General features: G+C 35.7%; 1 protein-coding gene across 1 annotated transcript in view; it reads right to left on the reverse strand.

The window, feature by feature from the left end:
• Positions 1–2,759: 2,759 nt before the first annotated feature.
• The window catches only part of LOC129229722 (homeobox protein Meis2-like), a 95,181-nt gene continuing 71,984 nt past the window's right edge, over positions 2,760–25,956 (reverse strand). Inside the window, exon 8 of the mRNA XM_054864085.1 lies at positions 2,760–2,897. Within this exon, the coding sequence (XP_054720060.1) occupies positions 2,760–2,897 (138 nt within the window). The remainder of the gene's footprint in view (positions 2,898–25,956) is intronic.

A 25,956-nucleotide genomic window follows, 5' to 3' on the forward strand; every position in this document is an offset into this window, starting at 1 on the left:
AAAAGCAAAATTTTGAAAATTAGTTTCTGAGGTAGGGGACTGATCCCCAAATGATTTTGAAAGTAAGGATATGACATCGATCTCGATATATTCGAATCATTGATGTTTTCAATCGATATAAAAAAGCAAGTCGGCGTTTTTCTAACATTGATGTTTTGCGTTTGATGTTTTTTTGACAGGGGTGTCCATTAGGGCGAGGTGAAAAAAAATCAAAATCTAAGAAACGCTAAGTAATAGTGCGGAAAAGTCAGTTGCCTTTTGAAAAAAAGGTTTTTGGTCATGCAAAATAATTTTGACAGCAAAAAATATCTAGAGGTTCCGCGCGCGCCTTGAAGCTGACTATTATTGCATAAAAACTGGGAAAAGTTACAATAATTTCATCAAACAGAATAAATTTGATAATTTTGATGTAATATCACTCAAGAGTATGCTTTTTGTGTAGATTACACTTGGAAACCATTTTAAAAGTTAGATTTCGTATTTTTTCACTTTTTTTTTCTCTTCAAACTTTTAATATCTTAACTCTGCATTTTAGTCAGAGCATTTTTTGCAATTGGAATCATGCATCTTGAACTAACGGTTGCGAAAATAGAGGTTTTGCAAGTCAAGCGGGGAGACACTGTATATTAAAATGGAGTGAAAAAAATAATTTTCGAATTTCGAAGCACCTGTGGTCTTAAAAAGTTGCCTTTTACCATCAGTAAGTTACCATTAAAATTTTAGCTTCCTGAGATAATGTCTTTAGGTTCCAAAATCGCCTAAAAAAGTCCAAAAGTGCAAAAAATTGACCTTTTTTGAACTTTTTTTTGTGAAAATTAAAGTATATAATTTTAAAACGCTTGGAGAAATAAATGATAACTCTAGTTACCATTAATATCTAATAAAGTTTTAGTTCAATAGGGTATTTTCTTTAAATTTTTAAAAAGTCGCAAAATAAACAAAAAATCAACTTTTTTTCTTCCATTCTCACACGATCTTGCAAAACAAAAATAGGTTAAGTGCATAAAATATAAATATTTTAAATGCAGAGTCTTAACTTACTTATCAGTTACTATATGTTTAATTTCGTATTTAGATAATTTATTACAGTACATTTAAGAACTTTTGCCATAATCATTATTGCAGTTTTTTATGCAATGAAGGTACATCTTGTTAACATACCGAAGAAAACATATTTTAATTACCGGTAAAAATATTTTGATTATAAAATTCCGTGAATCCTTTTTATCGAATTTTCCTTTTGAGAGTCTGAATTAACTCTATTCAACTTGCGAACAGGGCCACCGTCTTTTTAAGGTGGAGTCTAAAAAAAAAAAAATCCGAATTTCGAAATGTACTGTGATTTTCCTCGCAAGTGAAAAAGACGAAAAACAACTCTTGTTGAATATCATTATTCTCTCACGCAAGAACCCTGCTCAAAATACCCACAACATAGAAGAATTCTGCATGGAAAAGCTGAAATTTTACAGTATAACATTTATGTCTTAACGTCTAACGAGTAGATACTTGGAAACTTGGTTGTTATTGGTTGATACAGTACCAACAAAAATACTGGTGTGACAGGACCTGCCATTCATCGTCTAGAGTTAAAACTCAACAAAACCATAGAGGGGTTGATTTTGTGTACTGTGTGCAAATGAATTTCTATTGATTGAGACATTTAGTGCAACCTTTGAACAGATCAACGAAAGGAATCGCAAGTCTTTCATTCAGAAATTATTTGAAAAGCTATTAAAACCTGCGAAAATGTACCACCGGTGAAGTTTAAAAACACAAGGTGTCCGAAAAGTCCTTGACACATTTAAAAAAATTATAGAAAAGCAATAAATTGTAGTATGAATATGCAGTTTGCCCCACAATACTTTGCAACTTCAAGAGTTTTTTTTATAACACCATAAAAAAATTGTAACAATAAAAGACCTAGTGCTGCACTCTCCTGGTAAGGTAACGAAATACGTTTCGTACTTTGTATTTTACGCAAAATATGTTGACATTTTTGTGCATAGTTAAGCACTTAATAATTCTGAAGTTACTGTTCGTAAGCTATTTTTGAGGTTGTTGAAAGTTTTCTTCATACATTGCTATATATACCAGTGTATGAAGAGCAAAAATAAAGAAATATGAAAAATATCTAAACGGCAGTAGTATTTATTATTAAATATTTATAAGTAATGTTTATTATTACATTTTTTATGATGTCATAAAAAAAGCTAACTAAGACAATTTATTGCTTTTCTATGATTTTTTTAAATGTGTCAAGGACTTTTCGGACACCCCGTATATATCTTAGAGGATTCCCCTTTGACTGGAACAAATCTTGGCTCAAATCAACTATATATTCGTACGAAATTTGCCAAGCTGTTTCGTCTTTAGATTGCTTAAAAAACCTTACTACTAAAAAGCCTCGTCCTGTAGTACATTCTAGGTAGATAACGATTGCGGGCCGTCTTTTAAAGTTATCTTTTTCAGAGAATTAGAGTGAAAATGTGTGTGGTCGCGCTTTGTATATAGCGGACATTGCTTAATGAGTAATCTCCAGATGAAATATCTTGGCAAATTTCATACAAATATATCGTTGATGCAGCTAAGATCTATTCCAGCCAAAGATGAAGGAACATTCTATAAGAATATATTTTTAAACTTCAATAGTGGTATATTTTCAGAAGTTTTAATAGTTTTTCTCATAACTAATAAAAAGACTCTCGACCCTTTCATTGTTCTGTTCAAATGCTGCGTTCTATGACTAAATCAGTGGAAGTTTATTTGCATGAAGCAAACAAAATTAACCACTGCTTGGATTTGTTCAGTTGCAACTCTAGAAGACGATTGACAGCTCCTGTAACACCAGTATTGGTGTTGGTACCGTAACAACCATAAACAACCAAGTTTTCAAGGGACTGCTCATTAGATGTTAAGAATTAATCAAGTTATACTGTATAATTTCAGCTTCTCCGCGCAGAGCTTTTGTATGGGCCTGTGTATTTTCTGCCGGGTTCTTGCATCAGAGCATGACGTATTTGACAGAAGTAGTAATACAATGTTTTTGGGTTTTTTTTCACTTGCGAAGAAAATCTTTTGCACGTTTCGAAATTCAGAAATTCAATTTTTTCCCTCCACCCTATAAATTCGCAAGTTGAGCAGAGTTAATTCGGACTCGCGCAAAGGAAAATTCGATAAAAAGGATTTACGGAGTTTTATAATCAAAATATTTTTACTGGTAATAAAAAAATATTTGTTCCTGTTGGGTTTTTTGTTAATTGAATTTATACTATTATTGTATAAACACTTCAATAATGATATATAGCAAAAGTTCTTAAATTTAATGTAATAAATTATCAAAATGAGAAATTAAACATATACTAACTGATAAATAAGTTTACACACTGCGTTTAAAATATTTTATGCACTTATCCTATTTCCGTTGTTTTGGAAGATCATGTGAAAATGGAAGAAAAAAGTCGATTTTTTGTTTATTTTGCGATTTTTTAAAAACTTAAAGAACTACTCTATTGAACTAAAACTTCTAGGAGTTATTAATGGTTTTCTAGAGTTATCATATTCACCTCCAAGCATTTTCAAAATTATATATTTTAATTTCAATAAGTTTTTAAAAAATGGCGATTTTTTGCATTTTTGGGCTTTTTTGGGGCGATTTTGGAACCTAAAGATATTATCCTAAGAGGCTAACATTTTAAGGGTAACCTACTGATGCTAAAAGGCAGCTTTTGAGACCCTAGGCGTTTCGAAATTCGAAAATGTATTTTTTTCACTCCACCCTACTTGTTTAGCTAAAAAATTACATTTAGCAACATTGTTGTATTTTATCTTGAAACTAGTTTGGTGAACTCAGTTAATACGAAGCGTCAAAAATCCACGAATTTGCTCGTATTCGCCGTTATTCGTAACAACCGTGAATGAGTGATACTGTGAAAAAACGAAGGAATTCTTACCTATAGTTTAAAAATATTGCTACTAACACTCTCATTGTAATCTAACTATTAGTACCTTCAGGGGAAAAAAATCACTCATTTCTTATAAATAAATGTTTTTGGAAAATATTGAAAAAGGAAGATGATAATCGACAATCACGGAATAGGTTGTAATCCACAATGGATGAGGAAAAGTTTCTACTCCGAGTAAATTGAAATGTCCACAGATAAACAAATGTATCGGCTTTATTTTCTATGTAAATGGGATTTCTACTACCTAACAAAATGATGAATAATATCAATAAAAGAAAATTACAGCATTTAACCACGAACATTTTAAGTAAACGGGTCCGAAATTTTTGTTCGTCTTAGCCAATACTTTGTATTTAATGTACTTATTATACGTGAAATTTTTAATGCAATTAGATAGCAAACAAAACTTAATGAACACAATGTTCGTTTTAGCTGTGATTTCGTATTAAACGCGATCGTATTAAGAGAGTTCAACTGCATAACTTTTTCATCAAGAAAACCCCAAACCCAAGGAGTTTAAACAAAAATCCCAAGAACCCAAAATCTTCATTAATCCCCAAATCTGGGGAGGGGTGAGCGAATCTCTGATGTCAACTAGGAGTTGTTATTGTGTTTTCCGACATTTATTTTTCCCTAAAAATAAAAGTGCTTGATTTTCGTAGTTAAAACATACTGTAACAGATTCGGTGCGACTTCCACTTTCTTGAAATGAAATCACAGTTCTTGATAAAAACACAGGAAATTTATTTACACTATGTACAGGAAAGATCGTCAACAACTGCTAAATTATTCATCAGCAATTAAGCAATTATCACACAACACCGTAAACTCAACGTTTACACACGTATTTACTTCCAAATACGAAAACAACACAGCGAAATGCCTCGCTATAAACAGAGCAAAATGCCCTCAGCTCGAAATATCAATCCAAACTAAACTGTTTATCCATCGCTAACGGCTTAAATACACCGAAAAGAATTTTCTCAAATATTCCACACGCTTCTCGAAATGCGTTGACCGTTATCCATGAAAAGAAAGAAAATAGGGGTCGTATACTTTAGCCGAATGAAAAAGGGGTTGTATATTCATTACGGGAAACTATTTACAGGTTACGTTCCTACAATATTTACTATTTACAGGATTTGTAACATTGCCCCCTTCCTAAGGACTGCACGTCCCGGGCAGTACAATCCCCAGAAAGGGTGCCAAACTTCTATCACAAGTTTACAAATATACACATTAATTAATAACTAACAGATCCAGAAAACACAATAATAACAAGAAATATTACTAAACATTAAAAGCAAAAATTATCTACAACTTTTATGTTATCAACCATGGTTGTTGACGTAATACTCATGAACTATGGCCATAGTATGGGGCTAACCGATCATAATGTACAACCCTAGGTTTTGCATTAGGTGATTTTTGGATCCTCACTACGACGTCATTTAGTCGGTTAAGGACTTTGTAGGGTCCATCCCAATGCGACTGCAATTTGGGTGACAGACCTTTCCGTCGGATGGGATTCCATAACCAAACCTTGTCGCCTTCGTTGAATTCATGTCCAGTAGACCTTGTGTCGTATCTGGTCTTCATCTTCTCCGCCGCGATGTTGATTCGCTCTCGTGCGAAGTTATGAACGTCTTCCAATCGGTCCTGGAGATCCTGGATGTACTCCTCAGGCGATGCAGGCGCATCCGGAGGACGACCGAAGACGAGATCACAAGGTAGCCGAAGCTCTCGTCCGAAGAGCATCTGAGATGGGGTAAATCCAGTTGTCTCGTGGACAGCACTGCGGTAGGCCAGCAGGAACAAAGGTAGCTTCTTGTCCCAATCCTGTTGATTTCTGGATACCATAAGCGAGAGATTATTCAGGATTGTGCGGTTAAATCTCTCCACCATGCCGTCCGATTGTGGGTGTAGTGGTGTTGTCCTAGTTTTCTCAATTCCGAAAATTTGACATAGGCCCTTAAACACAGCAGAGATGAAATTCCTCCCTTGATCGGAATGAATCTGCAAAGGTGTTCCGTATCTCGAGATCCAATGTTGGACTAGAGTCTCTGCTACGGTAGTAGCCTCTTGATCTGGAATGGGATATGCTTCCGGCCATTTGGTGAAGTAGTCGATGGAAACGAAAATGTATTTGTTCCCATCAGCAGTTCTTGGTAGAGGACCCAGGATGTCGATCCCAATTCGTTCGAAAGGAGCTCCAACGTTGTACAGATGTAGCTTCCCTCTGCTTCTCTTCTTCGGTCCTTTACGAGCAGCACAGGCGTCACAAGAATGGCACCACTTCTCCACGTCATCCTTCGCCTTGCTCCAGAAGAAGCGCTCCCGAACTTTATTGAGAGTTTTCAAGACACCAAAATGTCCTCCAGTCGCACTACTATGTATTTCTTTCAGAACATCTGAAATCCTGGATCGAGGAAGTAGTAACTGCCACCTAGATGTCTTGCCGTCGTCAGATTCCCATTTCCGGTGTAGCACGCCGTTCCGTAAATGGAATGAGTTCCATAAAGCCCAGTATCTTTTTGTTGCAGGACTGAAGATGGAAACGTCCTGCCAGCTAGGGCGTCGACTGTCACTTTCCATGAACTCTAAAATTGGTTTTATGTCGGGGTCTTCAAGTTGATCTTTTCGAACTTGGTCATCACTCCATGGATCAGGTTCTGATAATGTTGGAGTCACTGTCACCTGATAGGCGGTAGGGCTAGTCGTTCCATACTGTTTCTCGATTCGGGAACAATAGTGGCAGTTCTCAGGACAGGGTCTCCTTGATAAAGCGTCAGCATTCCCGTGAGATAACCCTTTTCGATGCTTGATCTCCATGTCATATTCCTGGAGCCGCTGTATCCATCTGGCTATCTGGCCTTCTGGATTCTTGAAGTTCAAAAGCCAAGTTAACGAGGCATGATCTGTCCGAAGCAGAAATTTTCGGCCGTAGAGGTAATGATGGAAGTGTTCTACAGCTTTCACTATGGCCAGTAACTCCTTTCTGGTGACGCAGTAATTTCGCTCCGACTTTGATAAGCATTTGCTCCAGTAAGCGATGACATGTTCATTTCCGTCAATTTCTTGGGATAAAACAGCTCCAATTCCCTCGTTGCTCGCATCAGTGTCCAGGATGAAGGATTTTTCAGGCTGAGGATAGGCGAGGATAGGAGTTGATGTTAAAGCCTCCTTCAGTCGTAGAAATGCATCTTCGCATTCTTTGGACCATTCAAACTTTTGCTTGCTCTCCGTCAGCTTATGCAAGGGTCGTGCAATGTTAGAAAAACCCTTCACAAACTTCCTGTAGTACGTGCAGAGCCCCAGGAAACTTCGCAACTGATGGATGTTTTCGGGACGACTCCAACTCCTGACCGCAGATACCTTCTCTGGATCGGTTTGCACACCTTCAGAAGAGATGATGTGACCAAGGTAGTTCACTTCCCGGCGGAACAAATTACATTTGGACGGGCTTAACTTCAGATTGGCTTCCTTAAGCTTTTGCAGCACCTTCCTAAGATTTGCCAGATGTTCTTCGAAGCTGCGTCCCACGATGATGATATCGTCTAAGTAGACCAGACAGGATTCGTAAGAGAGTCCTCTTAACACTGTCTCCATAAGTCGCTCGAACGTAGCTGGTGCATTGCAGAGGCCGAAGGGCATCACTTTAAACTGCCATAAGCCTTGTCCAGTTGTAAACGCTGTCTTCTCTCGATCCTTAGGGTGTATCTCAACCTGCCAGTAGCCGCTCTTCAAGTCCAGGGTCGAAAACCACTTGTGTCCGGAAAGAGTGTCCAAGGTATCGTCTATCCGTGGAAGAGGGTAACTGTCTTTCTTGGTGATTTCATTCAGTCGTCGGTAATCGACACAAAATCTGGTGGAGCCATCTTTCTTTCGGACCAAGACGATGGGAGAGGCCCAGGGACTGGATGAGGGTTCGATTACATCATTCTCCTTCATCTCTTTCAGGAGGGTCTCAACCTCTTCCTTCTTGGCGAACGGTAGTCGTCTTGGATGCTGTTTAATAGGTGGGTGTTCTCCAGTGCAGATCCTATGCTGCGTTAAATTCGTACGGCCAACATCCTCCGATGTAGATGAAAACAGATTCTTAAAGTCATCCACCAATTGTTCCGCAGCAGTTCTTTGATCTTTCGATAAGGGTGCACTCCCAATTAACTTCGATGTCAAGGACTCAGAAGACACAGTCTCGGGGGAATTGATTCTTCTAATGATGCAGTTTACTGGAGTACAAGTTGCTAACACTTCACCTTTCCGAATATTCCTTGGCCTTTCACTCACGTTGGCGACTCTTACAGGAATTACATCCTTAGAAAGGTCCACAAGCGTAGATGCTACCAGCACTCCTTTTAGGCTATTGCTTAAGTTGGGGGATTCAATGAGTCCAAATCGAAAACTATTGCTTTCTTCAATGGAGCCGGGTATTAATGATTCTGACCTTGAGGGAATTGACAAATCTGTTTGGGCTATTATTTGATGAGCGGATTTGACATCACTTTCTGCAGGGAAAACGGCTATGTCTTCTCTCATCGAGTGCAGCTCATTAGTCTTGAAGTCGAGAGTGAAGTCATATTTCTTCAAAAAGTCCAATCCGAGAATGAAGGGGTCCGTGATATTAGCGACGAATGCCGTATGATGGTAGGTGGCATTCCCAAACACTATTTCCAAGTCCACTTTACCGTCAATCTCAATTTTGTCACCTGTCACAGTCTGGAGACTTACGCGTGGCGATGTCCACAGCAGTTTCAATCCAAATTCACGAGCCACATCTGTCCTAATGATTGTCACATTGGCTCCAGTGTCAACAATCAGTCTGCAGGGGTTCCCATTTACATGTGCGTAAATGAAAAGTCCATCACTGCCACAACTAGAAGAGGAAATCTGCAGAGCTTTAGTGGTGTTGATTTCCTTCCCTCGCGTAATTTGGCGAGCCGGACAACTCCTTCGCAGGTGTCCTTCACTACCGCATTTCCAGCACTTCTGCTCTTGTTTCTTTTGGGCTGTTATGCTGCTCAAATGTCTTGTCAAGTCACCGAGTTGTCTCTCAAGTTCAGCGAGGTGGGACGACCTGGAATCAGACTCATCAGCTTCCTGAGTCCGGATTAGATGGCGATCCACACGGGTTGCTTCTTGGGCGGCCTCGTATCTCATCGCATACATCAAAGCGGATTTCAAGTCGTTTACATTCGCCATCCGGAGGGCCTTCTGGATCTCAGGATTCCGAACTCCGTCGATGAAGTAGTTGAGTGCCAGGTTGTCCCGAACATCCGCAGGACAGTCGCAAAAAGCAAGATGAGACAGTCTCTCGACGTCCGCCGCTAGCTCTTGCAGGGTTTCCCCGGTTTTCTGGAAACGGAACTTCAACTGGAGTCGGCTGAACTCTTTCTGGCATTTCTCACCGAAGCGAAGCTCCAACGCAGATGTGAGGGCGGCGAAATCCAGGCGCTGGCTGTCCGGAAGGGTCTGAAGAATGTCCGCTGCGTCACCTCTCAGGGATGCTGCAAGATGGCAGGCCTTGGTAGCAGAGTCCCATCCGTTCGCTTCCGCCACTATCATGAACTGAGTTTTGTAAACCAGCCACGAAGTTTTCCCATCAAATGTGGCAAGTTTAATGGACGGTCGAGCAACCGATGTGGGAGCGCCAAACTGTACAGAGCTGTTTTCCGCGATCGCCAATCTCCTTTCCATGTTTTTAATTTTCTCATCCACATGATTTTCAACTGTTGCGATACGGTTTTCTACTGTTTCAAATTTTTCATCAAAAGCATCAACTCGATGCTCTATCTCATTAAATTTGTTTTCCATCACAGTCTTTACCGAAGTAAGGTCGTTTTTAATTTCCTCTTGGTTAGAAGCTAAATCATTTTTCAGTACCATTAAATCACTTTTCAATTGTTCTTTATTAGCCGCAATGTCATTTTTTAATTGTTCTTGATTTGCAGTAAAACTTGCAGTCAAATCACTTTTTAATTGTTCTTAATTAGCCGCCATATCATTTTTTAATTGTTCTTGATTAGCCGCCATATCATTTTTTAATTGCTCTTGATTAGCCGCCAAACTTTCAGCCAAGTCACTTTTCGCAGCATTAATTGCTTCCAGAAGTTGTTTTAATTGGTCATCCATTGCGCGAGTAATCACCATAAAAACAAAGTCTATAAATTCAAACAGTCTTTATGAAAAAATGTCCAAAGTCACACTTACTCCAAGAAAGTCCAGAAGAAGCCCCACGTTGGGCGCCAATTGTAACAGATTCGGTGCGACTTCCACTTTCTTGAAATGAAAACACAGTTCTTGATAAAAACACAGGAAATTTATTTACACTATGTACAGGAAAGATCGTCAACAACTGCTAAATTATTCATCAGCAATTAAGCAATTATCACACAACACCGTAAACTCAACGTTTACACACGTATTTACTTCCAAATACGAAAACAACACAGCGAAATGCCTCGCTATAAACAGAGCAAAATGCCCTCAGCTCGAAATATCAATCCAAACTAAACTGTTTATCCATCGCTAACGGCTTAAATACACCGAAAAGAATTTTCTCAAATATTCCACACGCTTCTCGAAATGCGTTGACCGTTATCCATGAAAAGAAAGAAAATAGGGGTCGTATACTTTAGCCGAATGAAAAAGGGGTTGTATATTCATTACGGGAAACTATTTACAGGTTACGTTCCTACAATATTTACTATTTACAGGATTTGTAACAATACTTTCACTTTAAGTATGTACCACACCAATCAAAAGATCTACTTTTTACTTCCTTTTACAAAAAAGGAAGTATTGTTCTCGCGAAAAAATTTTTACTCAAAAATCGACCTTAATTTCCATTTTGCTCACACCCAAATAAATGTTGAGTTCTTTTTTCGACTCGAACACACGTGGATAAGTGCCTAAGAACATATAGACAAGCGAAATATCCGTTTTGACGATTCCCGAGTTAATTACAACAAGTTTTCTCGTGACGTCTGTATGTACGTATGTATGTATGTGCGTATGTATGTCGCATAACTCCAGAACGGTATGCCCGAGAAAGTTGAAATTCCGTACGTAAACTCCTAATGGGCTCTAGTTGTGCACCTCCCCTTTTGGTTACATTCGAATGTTTCAAAAGGGGTCATTTACACCTTTTTTGGGGGAAATCATTTTTCATTTCGATGCAAACTCAAGTGGTGTTATAATTTGGCGTACACTTGGCGATATATCGCCAGGCTTTTGGTCGCCAAGTTTTGTCGCCAAGTTGGCGACAATTTTAGCGGGTTTTTTTTTTTTTTTTGTTTCAATTTGGTCACTGTTGGCGATATTTATAGAGGAAACTATTGAATCACATTAAAATTGCCAATAATGGAGAAATAACATTAAATTGGTGTAAAAGGAAGTCATGTGATGCACACATCAGCTCGTTTTTACATAAGATAAGCACGGTTCAAACTTTCGAAGTCAATTAGAACATCCGTAATCATTGTTTAAAAATTAAAAACGTTGTCTTAGCCGATGCTCTTTGTTTGTTGGCAACTTTTTTGGATCATTTTTGCTATTTTTTTAGTTTTTGTTTTTATAGGCGAAGGGAACAGTTTTTCGGCTTTTGGTTCTGACTTCGCATTTTTCACTTTTCTGTTCATTTTTCTGCTGATATCATTTTGGCTCACATTCTTCCAGCATGAATCATGAAATTTAGTACAAAATTCATTCAAATCATTCGGGTATGTACCTCACGGCGAAGTTTTTTTTTCTTTTCGGTTCCGTTTTGTTTTTCTTTTATTCTATTGTTAAGCAAAATTTTCATATTTTCCCCATTTTGGGGACAAAAAAGTGTTCGGACGTTTTAAAATTTGACACGAATTAAAATATAATTTTTGAATAAGAAAATTTAAAAAAAAAAAGTTTGTTTTCCTTCAGACAAAAATGTAGTTCCTACATTTTTGTCTGAAGGAAAACAAAATATATTTATCTTATAGCTTCAAAAAGAAGGCTATTGAATCGCAAAGAGATACGAAACACAATTGTCGAATTGTGATCACAAAACGATACTAGTAAACATAAATGTGGATTGGCTTGTTTTGTTGCAAATCTCAATTTAAAAAAAAAATGTCCTGAAGGCCCGACTTAAAGACAAGGACTGCTACCCCAACAATTATGACCATCAAGTAGTTATTTCCTGCTTTCGTATCTCAGGTCAGTCATGAGGAATCATTCTCACTTTCAGTAACACTTTACTAACTTTTTTCTTTTCATGGTCATAAAAACTAACGTAGTAGCTTTGACCTACATATCCATTTCTTGTTCTTGAAACTGAAACAACAACGAAAATCGCACCTTTTCTTACACTTTTCACTCTTGTTATGTAGGGGAATGTGGGGCAAAGTGAAATAGCGAGCCAAAGTGAAATGGTAAAATATTTGCACTGATTTTTGCACAGTCTATCTGTGGTCATATTTTAACTATGTAGTAACTCATGTTGATTCTCCAGTCTGAAAAAAATTATATCTGTAGAGGAAAGCCAGGGTTCGCCGATATATATCACGATACATATCCGATATTTATTTTGAAAATATCACGATATTTTGATATTTTCGATATTTATTTTTTCAACTATGGTATTTTCAATATAAAAAGTACATTAATTATAGTAATATTATTCATTTATTATTAAAAATAACCAAAAAAGTTATGTATTATGTTCTTATGATGTATTAATATAACATTAGTACAGAAAAGCAATATAATATTCATTTTTCATATCATATTCATTTTTATCATTACTAATGTACAATTTTAATTTATATTAAAACAGACACCGAAGTGGTTTTTTGAGGGGGAAAAGTAGGAAATAAGAAATCAAAAATTCAAAAAATAGGTAAAGTAGGAAAAAAATCACTTTAAAAAGTAGGAAAAAATAGGAAGAGATAGGACTACACACACGTAAAGAGGAAACAAATTTAGCGCAAAATTTATGTAAAATAAACTAACAGTACTTTTGAAGTATTAAAGGGATTTAATAAAAGACCGAGTCACAAGAACAAAACGAAAGAAACTAGCTGACAATCATCAGTATGAAAACTAATCTGGTGGAAACAAAGATATTAATTGCAAAAATATGAAAATAAAATCCAAAAAAAGAAACGCCTTATAACAATACAGTAATAAAAATTTTAAGTATGAAAGAATAAAATGCAATATAGCGATTGCGAAAAAATAAATTAATTAATTAATTAATTTAAAAAAACAACAATAATAATAATAATAAAACTCATATTTTGGTGCAATAAAACCATTTTTGTTAAAGATTTGTTTTGTCAAAAACGAAACATTCCTTCCAGAGCATCCATTTATCATTTGAAAATACTAACTTTCAGCTCCTATTGTCATAAACTATGATACAAAAAGCAACGCAAATATTAAATTAGTTTTAGTTAAAAATAATCAGCAGCTGAAATGCATTCTTGCATAAGCAGGGGCAAATGTTTGAATTTGAAAAAAAAAAGGAAAAAAACTGAAAACGCAGAATTAAAATAAATTTGTTCTTAAAAATGAGACATAAAATTTATAACAACATAATTGAACTAAATAAATAACGAAATAAGTAAGCTAAAGGGTTTGTATTATGTTATGCATTTTTAGCATTCAACATAAATTTTTATTTCAGGCACGTCATTTATGGGGGTCACTGGGGTCAATTTCTCCCCTCCCTGGCTTTGGGAAATTAATGCTTAACTATTCCAAGTTTGTGCCGTTTTTGTTGTTTTCAGATAAAATTTGCATTCAGTTATACATCCTTGGCTAGCTACCCCCGGGGGAAAAAATTAAAATCACAGGCCAGTTTTAATTTTAATCAAGCAATAAAAATGAATATTGTTTTATTGGTTTGATGATTTTTTTACCTCCTTATTGTTCCAAAATTTTTGTCACGGAAAAAAGGAGAAATTATTGCATGCTAAACATAACATTTTTATCAAAGACAAAGATCAGTTACTAATGTTTCTCTGTGCATAAAAGGGAAGGCATGTAGTTCCTCTCAGTTCTCACCACACAATAAAAATATTCATTCAGAAATTGTTCAAAAAATTGAGAGTGAAGGGGGAGCATCTGACATCAAATGCCTGCATATATCTCTTTCTCCCCCCCCCCCCCTCCCTTTGATCAGGCACTTTAAGTACAATAACATTGCCACACTCCGAAAAGAGTAAGAGTCTGTCAAAAAAATTTTAAATGTTCAGAAATGCCGCATTGCCATAAACTCAGCACATAAAAATGATGAGCAGCTCCTCGATATTTATGACATATCAGAGTAGAAAATACCCATTAAAAAGATTAAAAACACAGTACATATTTGCTTGTGGCTCTTTAAAAAATGTGAAGAAATAAGAGCGAAATCTCGCATTTAAATTGATTTCCGATTTTACTCCAAAAATCGGGAACGTTTTGGCCAGCTAGGTTTTGCCTTTTTTTTTTTTTTTTTGCAAAAACACTCTTTACAAGGAAAGACAATGAAATTTTATAAATTTTATAGTCATGTTTCCGATTTAGAATGAACAATAATCATATTTATGTATGAAAAAAGTTACCTAGTTTCCACGATTATTTTTGAAGTGGTCCGTTTTTGTGAATTTTTGTTATCTGTCGCTTTTATTTTGTACTAACATCAATAAAATAGGTACAGTGTACAGGTTTTTCATTTTTTGCTTCCTTACGTTCCTTTTAAAGTTTTACATTGCCTTTCTGTTTAAATAGAGCTCCATTTCACTTGTAATCATCTATACAAAAAATTGGCGAATAGGAAATTCGGCTTTTCCCGCACTTTTTGAACAGTAGGCTGTTTCCTTTAATTAAAGCTTCCAATTGACAGGTAAATAATATATAATTGCATTTGAATGTGCCAGTATCTATTTCTTTATTGTTTTGTTAAAACAGTAGGACTAAAGTCGGGGCGACAAAAAGAAAAGTCGATCATAAACGCAGCAACAGCAAAAAAGTCACGAAAATTTAACTTTTAAGCATGCAACCGCTGCGGCGTTCCTTCCAGAAATCACTGTAGTCAAGAAAAGCTCAGGATGCGCTTGTTTCTTTTGGTTTTCAAAATTGAAACATGCAGAAAATTATCGGTGCATCACTGTAAAAATAAGAATCAATGCACAATTAGAAGTGTTATATTAAAGAAAGAAAAAGTAGGGGGAAAAAGGAAAAAGTAGGAAAATAAGGAGAGAGCTCTAAAAAGTAGGAAAAAGTAAGAAAAATAGGAACTCTTCGGGGTCTGTTAAAAGTGCCTAATTAAATTTTAAATGTTGGTCAGAAAAAAAAATCCATGTCTCATGATAGCACTGACTAAATGCATATTTTTTTAATTGTGAAAAAGTAGCTAATAGAAGAAAAATGAATAAAACATATAATGCTAAATTAACTCCATTAAAATTGATAAATAACATGGAATGAAATATTAAATATATAAATAATGAAACAAATCTTAATTTTAAGTCTACATGTTGTATTAATAATATAAGAAAATAAAGAGTGATTCTAGGATGCATTTACTGTTTTAAAGACTTTAGTTTGTGATCATTGAAAATATTGGATATACATCAAAATATCCGGTATATATATCAAAATATCGGATATTTTCGATATTTTCGAAAATATCATGATATTTTCGAACCCTGATAAAAGCGTATAGTACAAGCAATTTTCAAAAATGGATGTTCACATTCTAAAATTTAGTTGAAAGTCAGAAATTATTTTTGTTTTCATAAAATGATAAAGTTTTTATTGTTAACCTTTTTAATATTATTTGAGGCCTACTAATATTCAGCGCTGTATTTATTTAATTACTATTAAACTTATTTGTATTTTAAATGTTTGGGCAGTGAGTCAGGTGCATGCGGGCGAAGTGGATGGGGCAAAGTGAAATACATGGTACGATCCAAAAGTAATGAGCCTCACGTTCAGTGGCGTAGCTGCGCCGCCCGGGCGGTTCCTCAAATTGCCGCCCTTTATGATGGGATATAGTTGACACATTAAAGAGTCGAAAGTATTTTAATAAGATTTTAACAAACAAGAAAATAAACTTTTTTTTTTTCTTTCTTATTTTTCTTGCAGGAGAAAACGAGCTGATGTGTGCATCACATGACTTCCTTTTACTCCAATTTAGTGTCATTTTCCCATTATTGGCAATTTTAATGTGATTCAATAATTTCCTCTCTAAATATCACCAACAGTGGCCAAATTAAAACCAGATTTTAAAAAAAAAATCGCCAAATTTGTCGCCAAGTTGACGACAAAACTTTGCGACCAAAAGACTGGCGATATATCGCCAAGTGTCCGCCAAATTATAACACCACTTGAGTTAGCATTGAAATTAACAATGATTTCCCCCAAAAAAGGTGTAAAAGACCCCCTTAGGAACATCCGGATGCAACCAAAAGGGAAGGTGCATAACTAGACCACACTAGGAGATTACAAACCAAATTTCAACTTTCTAGGACATACCGTTCTTGAGTTATGCGACATATATACGCACATCCGCACATACGTACAGACGTCACAAGAAAACTCGTTGTAATTAACTTGGGAATCGTCAAAATTTTTTGGAGCTAAGCCTAACATGTGGTGATCTCCTGGTTTTTGATCTTGTGTGCTTTATTGGGTGTAGCAACTCTTTTTATTTACTGCTGTTTTTAGTATTTATTCTGTGTTTTTTTTTGCATTTTTATCTTTGTTTTGCCTTTTGGAACATATTCACTGAGTAGAAATGGGTTTTATATGCATTATGAAAGAGGTAAAGAGTGGGAAGGGGGACAGGTGGATCTCTTGTGATTTATGTCATATGTTCTGCCTGTATAAGGGGGAAAATGAGTCTGTTTTTGAGGAGGATTATATTTGCACTAAATGTGCTGAACTCTCAGACTTAAGACTTAAGATGCTAGTTTTGGAAGCCCAGTCAGCATTAGGGTGTAGGCCAGTTGTAGAGGGTATAAATGTTTCAGAGATTCAGGGGGAAGTTTCAAATGAGGAGTTAGATTGGGAAACTAAGGGTGTAATTTTGGGGGACTCTATGGTAAGGGAGGTGGGTAACACAGTTGGGAGAGTAAAGCGTAAGGTGGCAAGGTGTTGTTTACCAGGGGTTCGGGTAAAAGACGTTAATATGGTTGTTGAAAAGAAGGGAGTATTGAATAAGGAGGACATGGTTACTTTGTGGGTGGGAACAAATGATGTAGGCCACAGTAAAAATGAGGAGTTTTCTAGGGAATGGGAATCCCTGTTGGATAAAGCAACCAGCTTTTCGACGAATGTCCAAGTGGTTGGTTTGCTTCCCAGGTATGGAGTGCATAGGAGCTGGCTAAATCAACGTGCGAGGTGTATGAACTTGCTACTGAAGTCAATTTGCGAAAAGCGCAGTATCAGGTTCATTGATGTATGGAGTCATTGTAAACGGGATTGGATTGCTAGGGATGGCCTGCATCTGAGCTCTACAGGGGTCAAAATGGTTAGTGGATTAATTTTAAGGGCTTCGGAGTCAAAAAACTAAGTTGGAATGGGGGGCATGGTTCAAGCATCAGGTATCGAGAGAATGAAATTTTTTTGGGTATTGCTAGAAATGGAAATAAAGTGACGAACAAGAGTAGTAATGTTAACAATTGTAATTTAGGAAATTTCAGGGTGTTAAATAAAAGCAACTTAGGCATGCTTAAAGTTTTCTATACCAATGCTCGCAGTATTAGGAACAAGATGGATGAATTGAAAAGCATAGTTATGGATGAGAAGTTGGATGTTATTGGAATTACAGAGACATGGGCTACCGAATCTGATGCAGAGTTATTACATATTGCTGGGTATAATTTGTTCAGACAGGATAGAGTAGGTAAAAGAGGTGGTGGGGTTTTATTTTATGTTAGAGACAATTTTATTTGCAATGAATTGGTCATAAATGATAAGCCTACTGATATTGATATGGTTTGGCTGGAGTTGATGAGCAGTAAGGGCAAAAAGCTACGCTTTGGAAACATTTATAGGCCACCTAATTCAAACCAGGGACAAGATAAACAGATGTACAGTATTATTAGTGACATGTCCAGTAAGGGATCCGTTATCATTATGGGGGATTACAATTTTCCGGGTATTGATTGGAATAATTTTTATCCTGGTAATGGCAAAGAAGAGGAATTTTTAAAAGTAATTGGTGACTGTTTCTTAGATCAAGTTGTAACTCAGGGAACTCGAGAGGAGGCGATTTTGGATCTAGTTTTTTGTGACATAGGTAGTTTTGTTCAGGGGTTGTGTGTGGGGGAGCATATTGGACATAGTGATCATAACAGCATTAGATTCCGGGTTAAATTTGAAGTGTGCAAAGATGATAATTTTAGGTTTGTGCCCAATTTCAGAAACACTGATTTTGTTGCACTTAGGCAGAGCTTGAAAGAGGTTTTTTCGTCAGGATTGGAAAATAGCGACGTAGATCAGCAGTGGACGGAATTTAAGGATAAACTTGCTAAAACGGTTGGGGACTATGTTTCATTTAGGAGAAAAGGTGTTAGTACCAAAATTTGGCCCATGTGGTTCTCCAGGGAGACTAAAGAAGCTCTTAATTATAAGCAAGCCACTTTTCGTAAGTTTAAAGAAACTGGTCAGAGTGCGGAGAGGCTCCAGTATGGTAAGGCAAGGCGAAATTTTAAGTATTTGGTACGGATTCAGAAAAGGGAATTGGAGCAAAGGATGGCAGATGACATTGATGGGAACCCTAAGAGGTTTTTTGCTTACGCTAATTCTGGGAAAGCTCGAAACAGTCAAATTGGGCCTTTGGTTGATGAGTATGGAAATTTAATCCAAAACGATAGGGATATTGCAAATGTTCTAAATAACTTTTTTTCCAGTGTGTTTAACGATAACTGTATCTCAACAGTTGACACTAACAAGACACAAGCTATTATACAGCTTGAGGATTTTGTATTTTCCAGGGAGGAGGTTTTATTTCATTTGAAAAAGATTAAAGCAACTAAAGCTCCGGGACCAGATAATATTTATCCAAAAATTTTAGTTAAATGTGCAGAGGAATTAGTGGATGTTATTTTGAATATTTTCAATGCTTCTTATAACTCTGGGACGGTGCCAGAGGACTGGAAGCTGGCTAACATAACACCACTCTTCAAAAAGGGGTCTAAAGGTATTGCTGGGAATTATAGACCTGTAAGTTTGATTTCGGTGATTTGTAAGATTTTTGAAACATTGATCAAAATTAAGATCATGAAGTTCTTAGAGACTAATAGTCTGTTGACTAGTTTGCAGTATGGTTTCAGGAAAGGTAAATCCTGTACTACTAATTTATTGCATTTCTACGACAAGGTTACCTCAGCTTTAGATAACAAAAAATGTGTGGATGTTGTTTATATTGATTTTCAAAAAGCTTTTGACAAGGTACCGCATGTTGCTCTTCTCAGCAAGTTAGCTGACATTGGAATAGGAGGAAAAACTTTACTTTGGGTTAGGAATTGGCTTACTGGTAGGAAGCAAAGAGTAGTTGTGAGAGGAAATCATTCTAATTGGAGTGATGTTTTAAGTGGGGTTCCTCAGGGATCAGTTTTAGGGCCTCTTTTGTTTATTATATTTATGAATGACATCAATAAAATTATTTCTGGAAGCATGAATTGTTTTGCTGACGATGTAAAAGTTATGGGGATTGTCGAAAATGAAGAACAAGTAAAACAGCTGCAAGAGGATTTAGATCATATTACTAAGTGGGCAGATAAATGGGGTATGGCAGTTAATGTAGGGAAATGTCAAGGGCTACACTTAGGTCATGGAAATAAGCGTATGAGATATCGTTTACAGGGTTCAGTCATAAATCAGGCAGAAAATGTTATGGATCTGGGTATCTTTATAAATCAGGACTTCAAGTTTAGTCAACAGTGCAGTATTGCTAGTAACAAAGCCAACAAAATGCTTGGGTTCATCAATAGATCTATTTCTAACAAATCTAAGAAAGTTCTTCTGCCTTTATATAGGAGTTTAGTAAGACCTCATTTGGAGTATGCTGTTCAGTTTTGGTCGCTTTATCTGAAGAAAGATATTTTTGTATTGGAAAGGGTTCAAAGAAGTAAATTAGTAAGGGGACTCTCAGATTTAGATTATGATACCAGACTTAATAGGCTTAACATGTATAGCCTGGAGCAAAGGAGAGTCAGAGGGGACATGATTCAGTTATTTAAATTTATCAAAATGAAAGATGTAAATGGATTAAATTTTTGCGGGGAAAGCAGGACAAGGGGTCATTGTTTTAAGCTATTTAAATCTCAGGCTAACTTGGAAATCAGGAAAAACTACTACTTTAGCCGGGTCGTGGGCACTTGGAATAGCTTACCGGAAGAGGCGGTAATGAGCAAGGGAGTGGATAGCTTTAAGAGGGCCATTGATCTTCATTGGGGACTAATTAATTGACTAGGACTAGCCTAGCTGGGCCCAGAGCCTGTTGCTGGTCGTCACATTTGTATTTGTATTTATTTGTATTTGTATAAAATGGATATTTCGCGTGTCTATATGTTCTTAGGCACTTATCCACGTGTGGTCAAGTAGAAAAAAAAAACTCAACATTTATTCGGGGGTGAGCAAAATGGAAATTAATGTCGATTTTTGAGTGAAATTTTTTTCGCGAATACAATACTTCCTTTTTTGTAAAAGGAAGTAAAAATGAGAATTCGGAGCCCCACTGAAACATTCCAAAAGTTACGTTAAAATTCGGAATTATAAGCAATTTTTAGTAATGCTTATAGAGAAGATGCTTGGAGATCTCTCTTCAGATTGTTTTTTTTTTTTTTTTTTCAAAATTAAAATTAGTTTTATGCATTCCTTGGTGACGTTAGGAGGTCAGGACTTTTCAATCAAAATTTCCGAAACTGAAGTGTTAAAAAAGCAACTTAAGGCTATGTGTGGTTACGTGAAGGTGTTAGGGAAGGCGCTGTCCGAAAAGCTTTTCAACAAAACTGAAAAACACGTAAATGTAGGCTGTATTTAGTGGTGTAAGGGTCTCTTCTACTCCAACAAAGACTGGATTTTCCTAACGAAATATTTTCAAACTTGAAATCAATTTTAGTCTATCTTTGATGACGTTAAAAAAGAACGGAACGTTCAGAGCGCTCTGAAAAATTTCTCTGAATAAAAGAATTTCCGTCTTCCCAAAAATTAAATTCGGGCGGGTGCCCTTGGTAACATTTTCATTGAAGTTTGAGTCATTGTCATCGGACCCTTCATCTGATAAAGTTTTTTGCTGAAGATCTTTGACAGCGGTCAATCATTGCTACACGTCTTCAACATCGACATCTTCGCATTTATTGTGGCACATAACACTGTGACACATTGTGGCACAAAAGCCAAACTTTTGTCGGATGTCTTTTCATACATAAGCTCATTTCTTTTGCATTGAAAAAGCCGTTCCTTGTAACGCCGAAACACGTGTGTACAATAATCTGCAATTTGTGCTTTTTGACATTGTTATTTCTTACTTTATTAAGCTGTACTTTGTTTGAAAGCGACAAATTCATAAAATTTTAGAAAGCTGTTCCCTCCCCCCCCCCCCCACGATTGTTACGTCGATAGTTAATACAGAAAAAAATTTCCCCTCTGCCAACAGCAGAGGTGGTCAGATAACAGAAATCTTTTAAGCGTTAAAATCGTGAAATTCTTGTTTCAAATTAAATAAATTCGTTTTTTACATTTTGGTAAAATGTATAAAAAGATTGTGGACTAAAAAAAACTTGCTGAATAAGCTATTGTCTAATAGCTAGGCTTGCCAGACGTCCCGGATTGTGAGCAAAATCCAGGTGTCCCGGCCGGTTTACTCTACGTCCCGGAAAAAGATAACTTTGATTACAAATGACCAAAAATAGTTGTGAATGATTTTTTCGGACAATTACTTTATCATTTGTAATATTGACTTGTAAAATTAATCCCAGATTAGCTTGTGAAGATTTATACAACAACATTAAAACCAAAAAAGTCCTATAAAATGAAAAGTGTACCTAAATATTGTCCAGTTTTTTATTCCTCATTCAAAGTGTTTTTTCAAACTGAAATTAAATTGTAAATATTTATTGTAATTATTTATGTTTTCGGAAGTGAAATGTTCAAATTTTATCTGCTTTTGTCATTTTTATCGCCCCTGTGTTAGGTTCATAATTAGTAGCCATTTATTCATAGCAGTAAGAATAATCTGCCGTATAAAACGCTCCAAAAATCAACCCAGGAGTGTGTACGCCTTTCAATACAAGCGACGCGATGGGGGAGGGGGAGAGGGGGGAATTCCGGTGTCCCGGTTGAACATTTCAGAAGTCTGACAAGCATATCTAATACCAAATATGCTTGAATACGATACATGTTCGAGAAAAAAAATATTATCTTGAGAAATGCTGTTTCTTCATAAACCGTCCTAATTTTTGAAAAAAAATGTATCTGGGCAACCTGTTCCTAAATTGATTTTCCCACTCTTTCTATCGAGATTTATAAAAATTGACATTTCGAAGGATACGAGTTATAACACGGTGACAGTTAAACGATAAATCAAATAAATTAATCTGAAAAAAAAAGCAGACAAATAATCGAAAATGAATGTTTTTTAAACAATATTTTTCCAAAGAAATATCCAGAAGAAAAATTTCAGAAAAATAAATAAATAAATAATCGACCTTTAAATCGAACCGATGAACAGTTATATAAAAAACATTCCAATCCAAGCAGACGATCTTTAGTTCATACGAATGAGCGTGGCGTGACTAGAATCAATATAAAAAAGGCGTAAAAAGAAGCGAACGTGGTTTCTTCCCGAATAATCTGTCGTCAATCAAGCGGCCCAAGGCCCGTTCCATACTCTATCATATATAATAAATAAGGTGCAGTTCCGAGACCAAATGAAGAGGAAAATAACGCCTGGAAGAGGAATGGGGCATTTATATAACTAACTAGAAATCTTATGTAACTCGCTAACGCAAATCATTTTTTTTTTAATGGGTAAGTGTAGTATTTAATCATACCTGCCGAATATTAATCTTCCCAAGGTCATTGAGAGTTGAACAATTGTTTGACAAATTATATAAAATATTGTTGCACAGTCAGGGGCAAGGGCGTGCACAGAAATTTTGAGGCCCGTCATAAATGACTTTTCCGGGCCCCCATCCATATTGTTTACCCCTCTATTTCACGTCTAGTTTTTAAAATATTGGGCCCTCTTCAGGCTCGGGCCCGGGCCAACAGGTGTCCCTTCTCTCCCCCCCCCCCTTCCCCATGCACACCCCTGGTTAGGGGTGACCCGAACTTAAAATTTTGAGCGAGCAGTTCTCAACTTGCCGAATGGAACTCCAAATTTTGCCAAATGATAAAATACAGGTGTGCAGTGCACACATAAGTAGGGGAATGTAGGGCAAAGTGAAATAGCGGGACTATGTGAAAAGGTGAAATATTTACTCTGCTTTTAGCGCCACCTGTCTGATAATATTTTAACTATGTAGTATCACATGCAGTCTATTTCAATAAAGGAAAAATTTACTTCTGAAAATCAGAGCAATTTTCAAAAATTGGTACGCTAATGTTTTATTGTAAGTCAAAAATTATTTTTTTTTGTTATAAAATGATAAAGCTTTGGTTGTTAATATTTTAAATAGTTATTGAAACCTGCTAATATTTGGCGAAATATTTATTTAATTAATATGAGGCTTCTTAATTGTATTTTAATTATTTTGCTCGATTAGTCAAGTGCGTGTGAGGCAAAGTGGGTGGGGAAAAGGGAAATAGTTCATTTCGTTTACTCATTCAATCATTTACTAAATCACTTGCTTATTCATTTATTAATTAATTTAATTACATTTTTTCATTTAAAAAAAATAACTTATTTAATCATTAATTCGCTTATTTTCTTATTCATTCGCGTTTTTATTCTCACATTTATTTTCCTCAAATATTATTTAATTAGTTTATTTGTTTATTGTTTCATTATATTTTACATAATTCATTCATCTTTTATTCATTAAGTCATTTGATTGAAAATCCTTTCCCCAGTAAATAGAAAATATTTCATTTTATTTTCACATTGCCACTCAAGACAAAAAAGTAAAAACCTTCCACTTTTTTCTTTTTTTTTAATTATAAAATTATGAAGCTTTGGTTGTTAATATTTTAAATAGTTATTGAAAGCTGCTAATATTTGGCGAAATATTTATTTACTTAATATGAGGCTTCTTAATTTCATTTTAATTATTTTGCTCGATTAGTCAAGTGCGTGTGAGGCAAAGTGGGTGGGGAAAAGGGAAATAGTGCACTTCGTTTACTCCTTCAATCATTTACTAAATCACTTGCTTATTCATTTATTAATTAATTTAATTACATTTTTTCATTTAAAAATTCACTTATTTATTCATTCATTCACTTATTTTCTTATTCATTCGCGTTTTTATTCTCTCATTTATTATCCCCAAATATTATTTAATTAGTTAATTTGTTTATTGTTTCATTATTTTTTTAACATAATTCATTCATCTTTTATTTATTAAGTCATTTGATTAAAAATACTTTCCCCAGTGAATAGAAAATATTTCATTTTATTTTCACATTGCCACACACTTAAGACGAAAAAGTAAAAACCTTCCACTTTTTTTTTTTTTTTTTGAAGGCACAAATTTACTAATTTACTGCTAAAGAAAATATTTTAATGCAAGTTTTGTTATAAAACACGCCCTTCTTTATGTACTGTAATCTTAAAAACTGATTTCTAATTTGTTCATCTTGAAAAATCTAAGTCATCTTAACTATTTCACTTGCCCCACATACCTCTACATCTAAATAAACAGGGACATTCGGACATTTAGAAATTTTAATATTGAAACTATGTCTCGAAATTTTCCCAATCGTCAAGCAAAATTTGTCGAATGAGGAAAATGTTTGGTATCCCATAATGACCTCCCGTGACCTCTCACCGGGGTTCCCTTATACACAGTTCTGCTATCCCGTCTTTCATGTTTCTCTGATTGTAAAAACACACTTCTCACCATCCTCATATATATATATATATATATATATATATATATATATATATATATATATATATATATATATATATATATATAATACATATATAATTTGATAATATGTTTTGGTGATGTTTAACATGCAAGGGAAGGCTTTATCGTGACAAGGCTGAACTCGATCCGGTAACTTAACTGTTTTACTGGTAGGACTGTGTCAATTTAGGAGAATGAAGAAACGAAAAAGCGGTCAACAAATGAACGCTATCTACTGGAGTTTAGGGTTCATCCACTGGAGTGAGGGTTAAAATTTCAACTATCAAACTATCACCAAACAGGCAATTGTTTCGTTCAAATGTAGAAGTAATTTTCACCCGTCATACCTTGACGGGTGGTTTTCTAGTTGACAATGGTCAGTGGCGTAGCCATGGGGGGATAGGGGGGTTAGAACCCCCCCCCATGAGCCCCAAAAAAATTTATATATATATATATATATATATATATATATATATATATGTGTGTGTGTGTGTGTGTGTATAAACTCGAGGGCATAGCTTTACTTTAAACTTCAGAAAAAATTACCTCCCCCCCCCCCCCTAAGGATTTTTTCTCGCTACGCCACTGACAATGGTAGTCCAAATAACTTCTGCTAAGTGCAGTGACGCTACATTTAAATACACACCGCCATAAATATTCAGTGACTTGCCCTCTGTAAATTCGCCGATCGGCAAAATTGCAATGCCCATACTACCAATATACATATACACCAGGGATATTTCGAGGCCCTTACAGAAGTTCTTCGTACCATGAAAATCCAAAACACGCCTTAAAAATTTAGCCAAGCGTATTTTCATGCTACGAGTTTTTAGTAAAAGTTTATTATCGTGGAAAATGATGGGGAAAAAAAGATCGAAATATTTTTAGTATTGTGTTTTAATGTGTTTATGTTTTTCAAATTAAAATGTTCAATCTTTTAAAGGTTAAAA

This window comes from Uloborus diversus, chromosome 9, assembly GCF_026930045.1.
Source record: "Uloborus diversus isolate 005 chromosome 9, Udiv.v.3.1, whole genome shotgun sequence".
Classification (NCBI taxonomy): Eukaryota; Metazoa; Arthropoda; class Arachnida; order Araneae; family Uloboridae; genus Uloborus; species Uloborus diversus.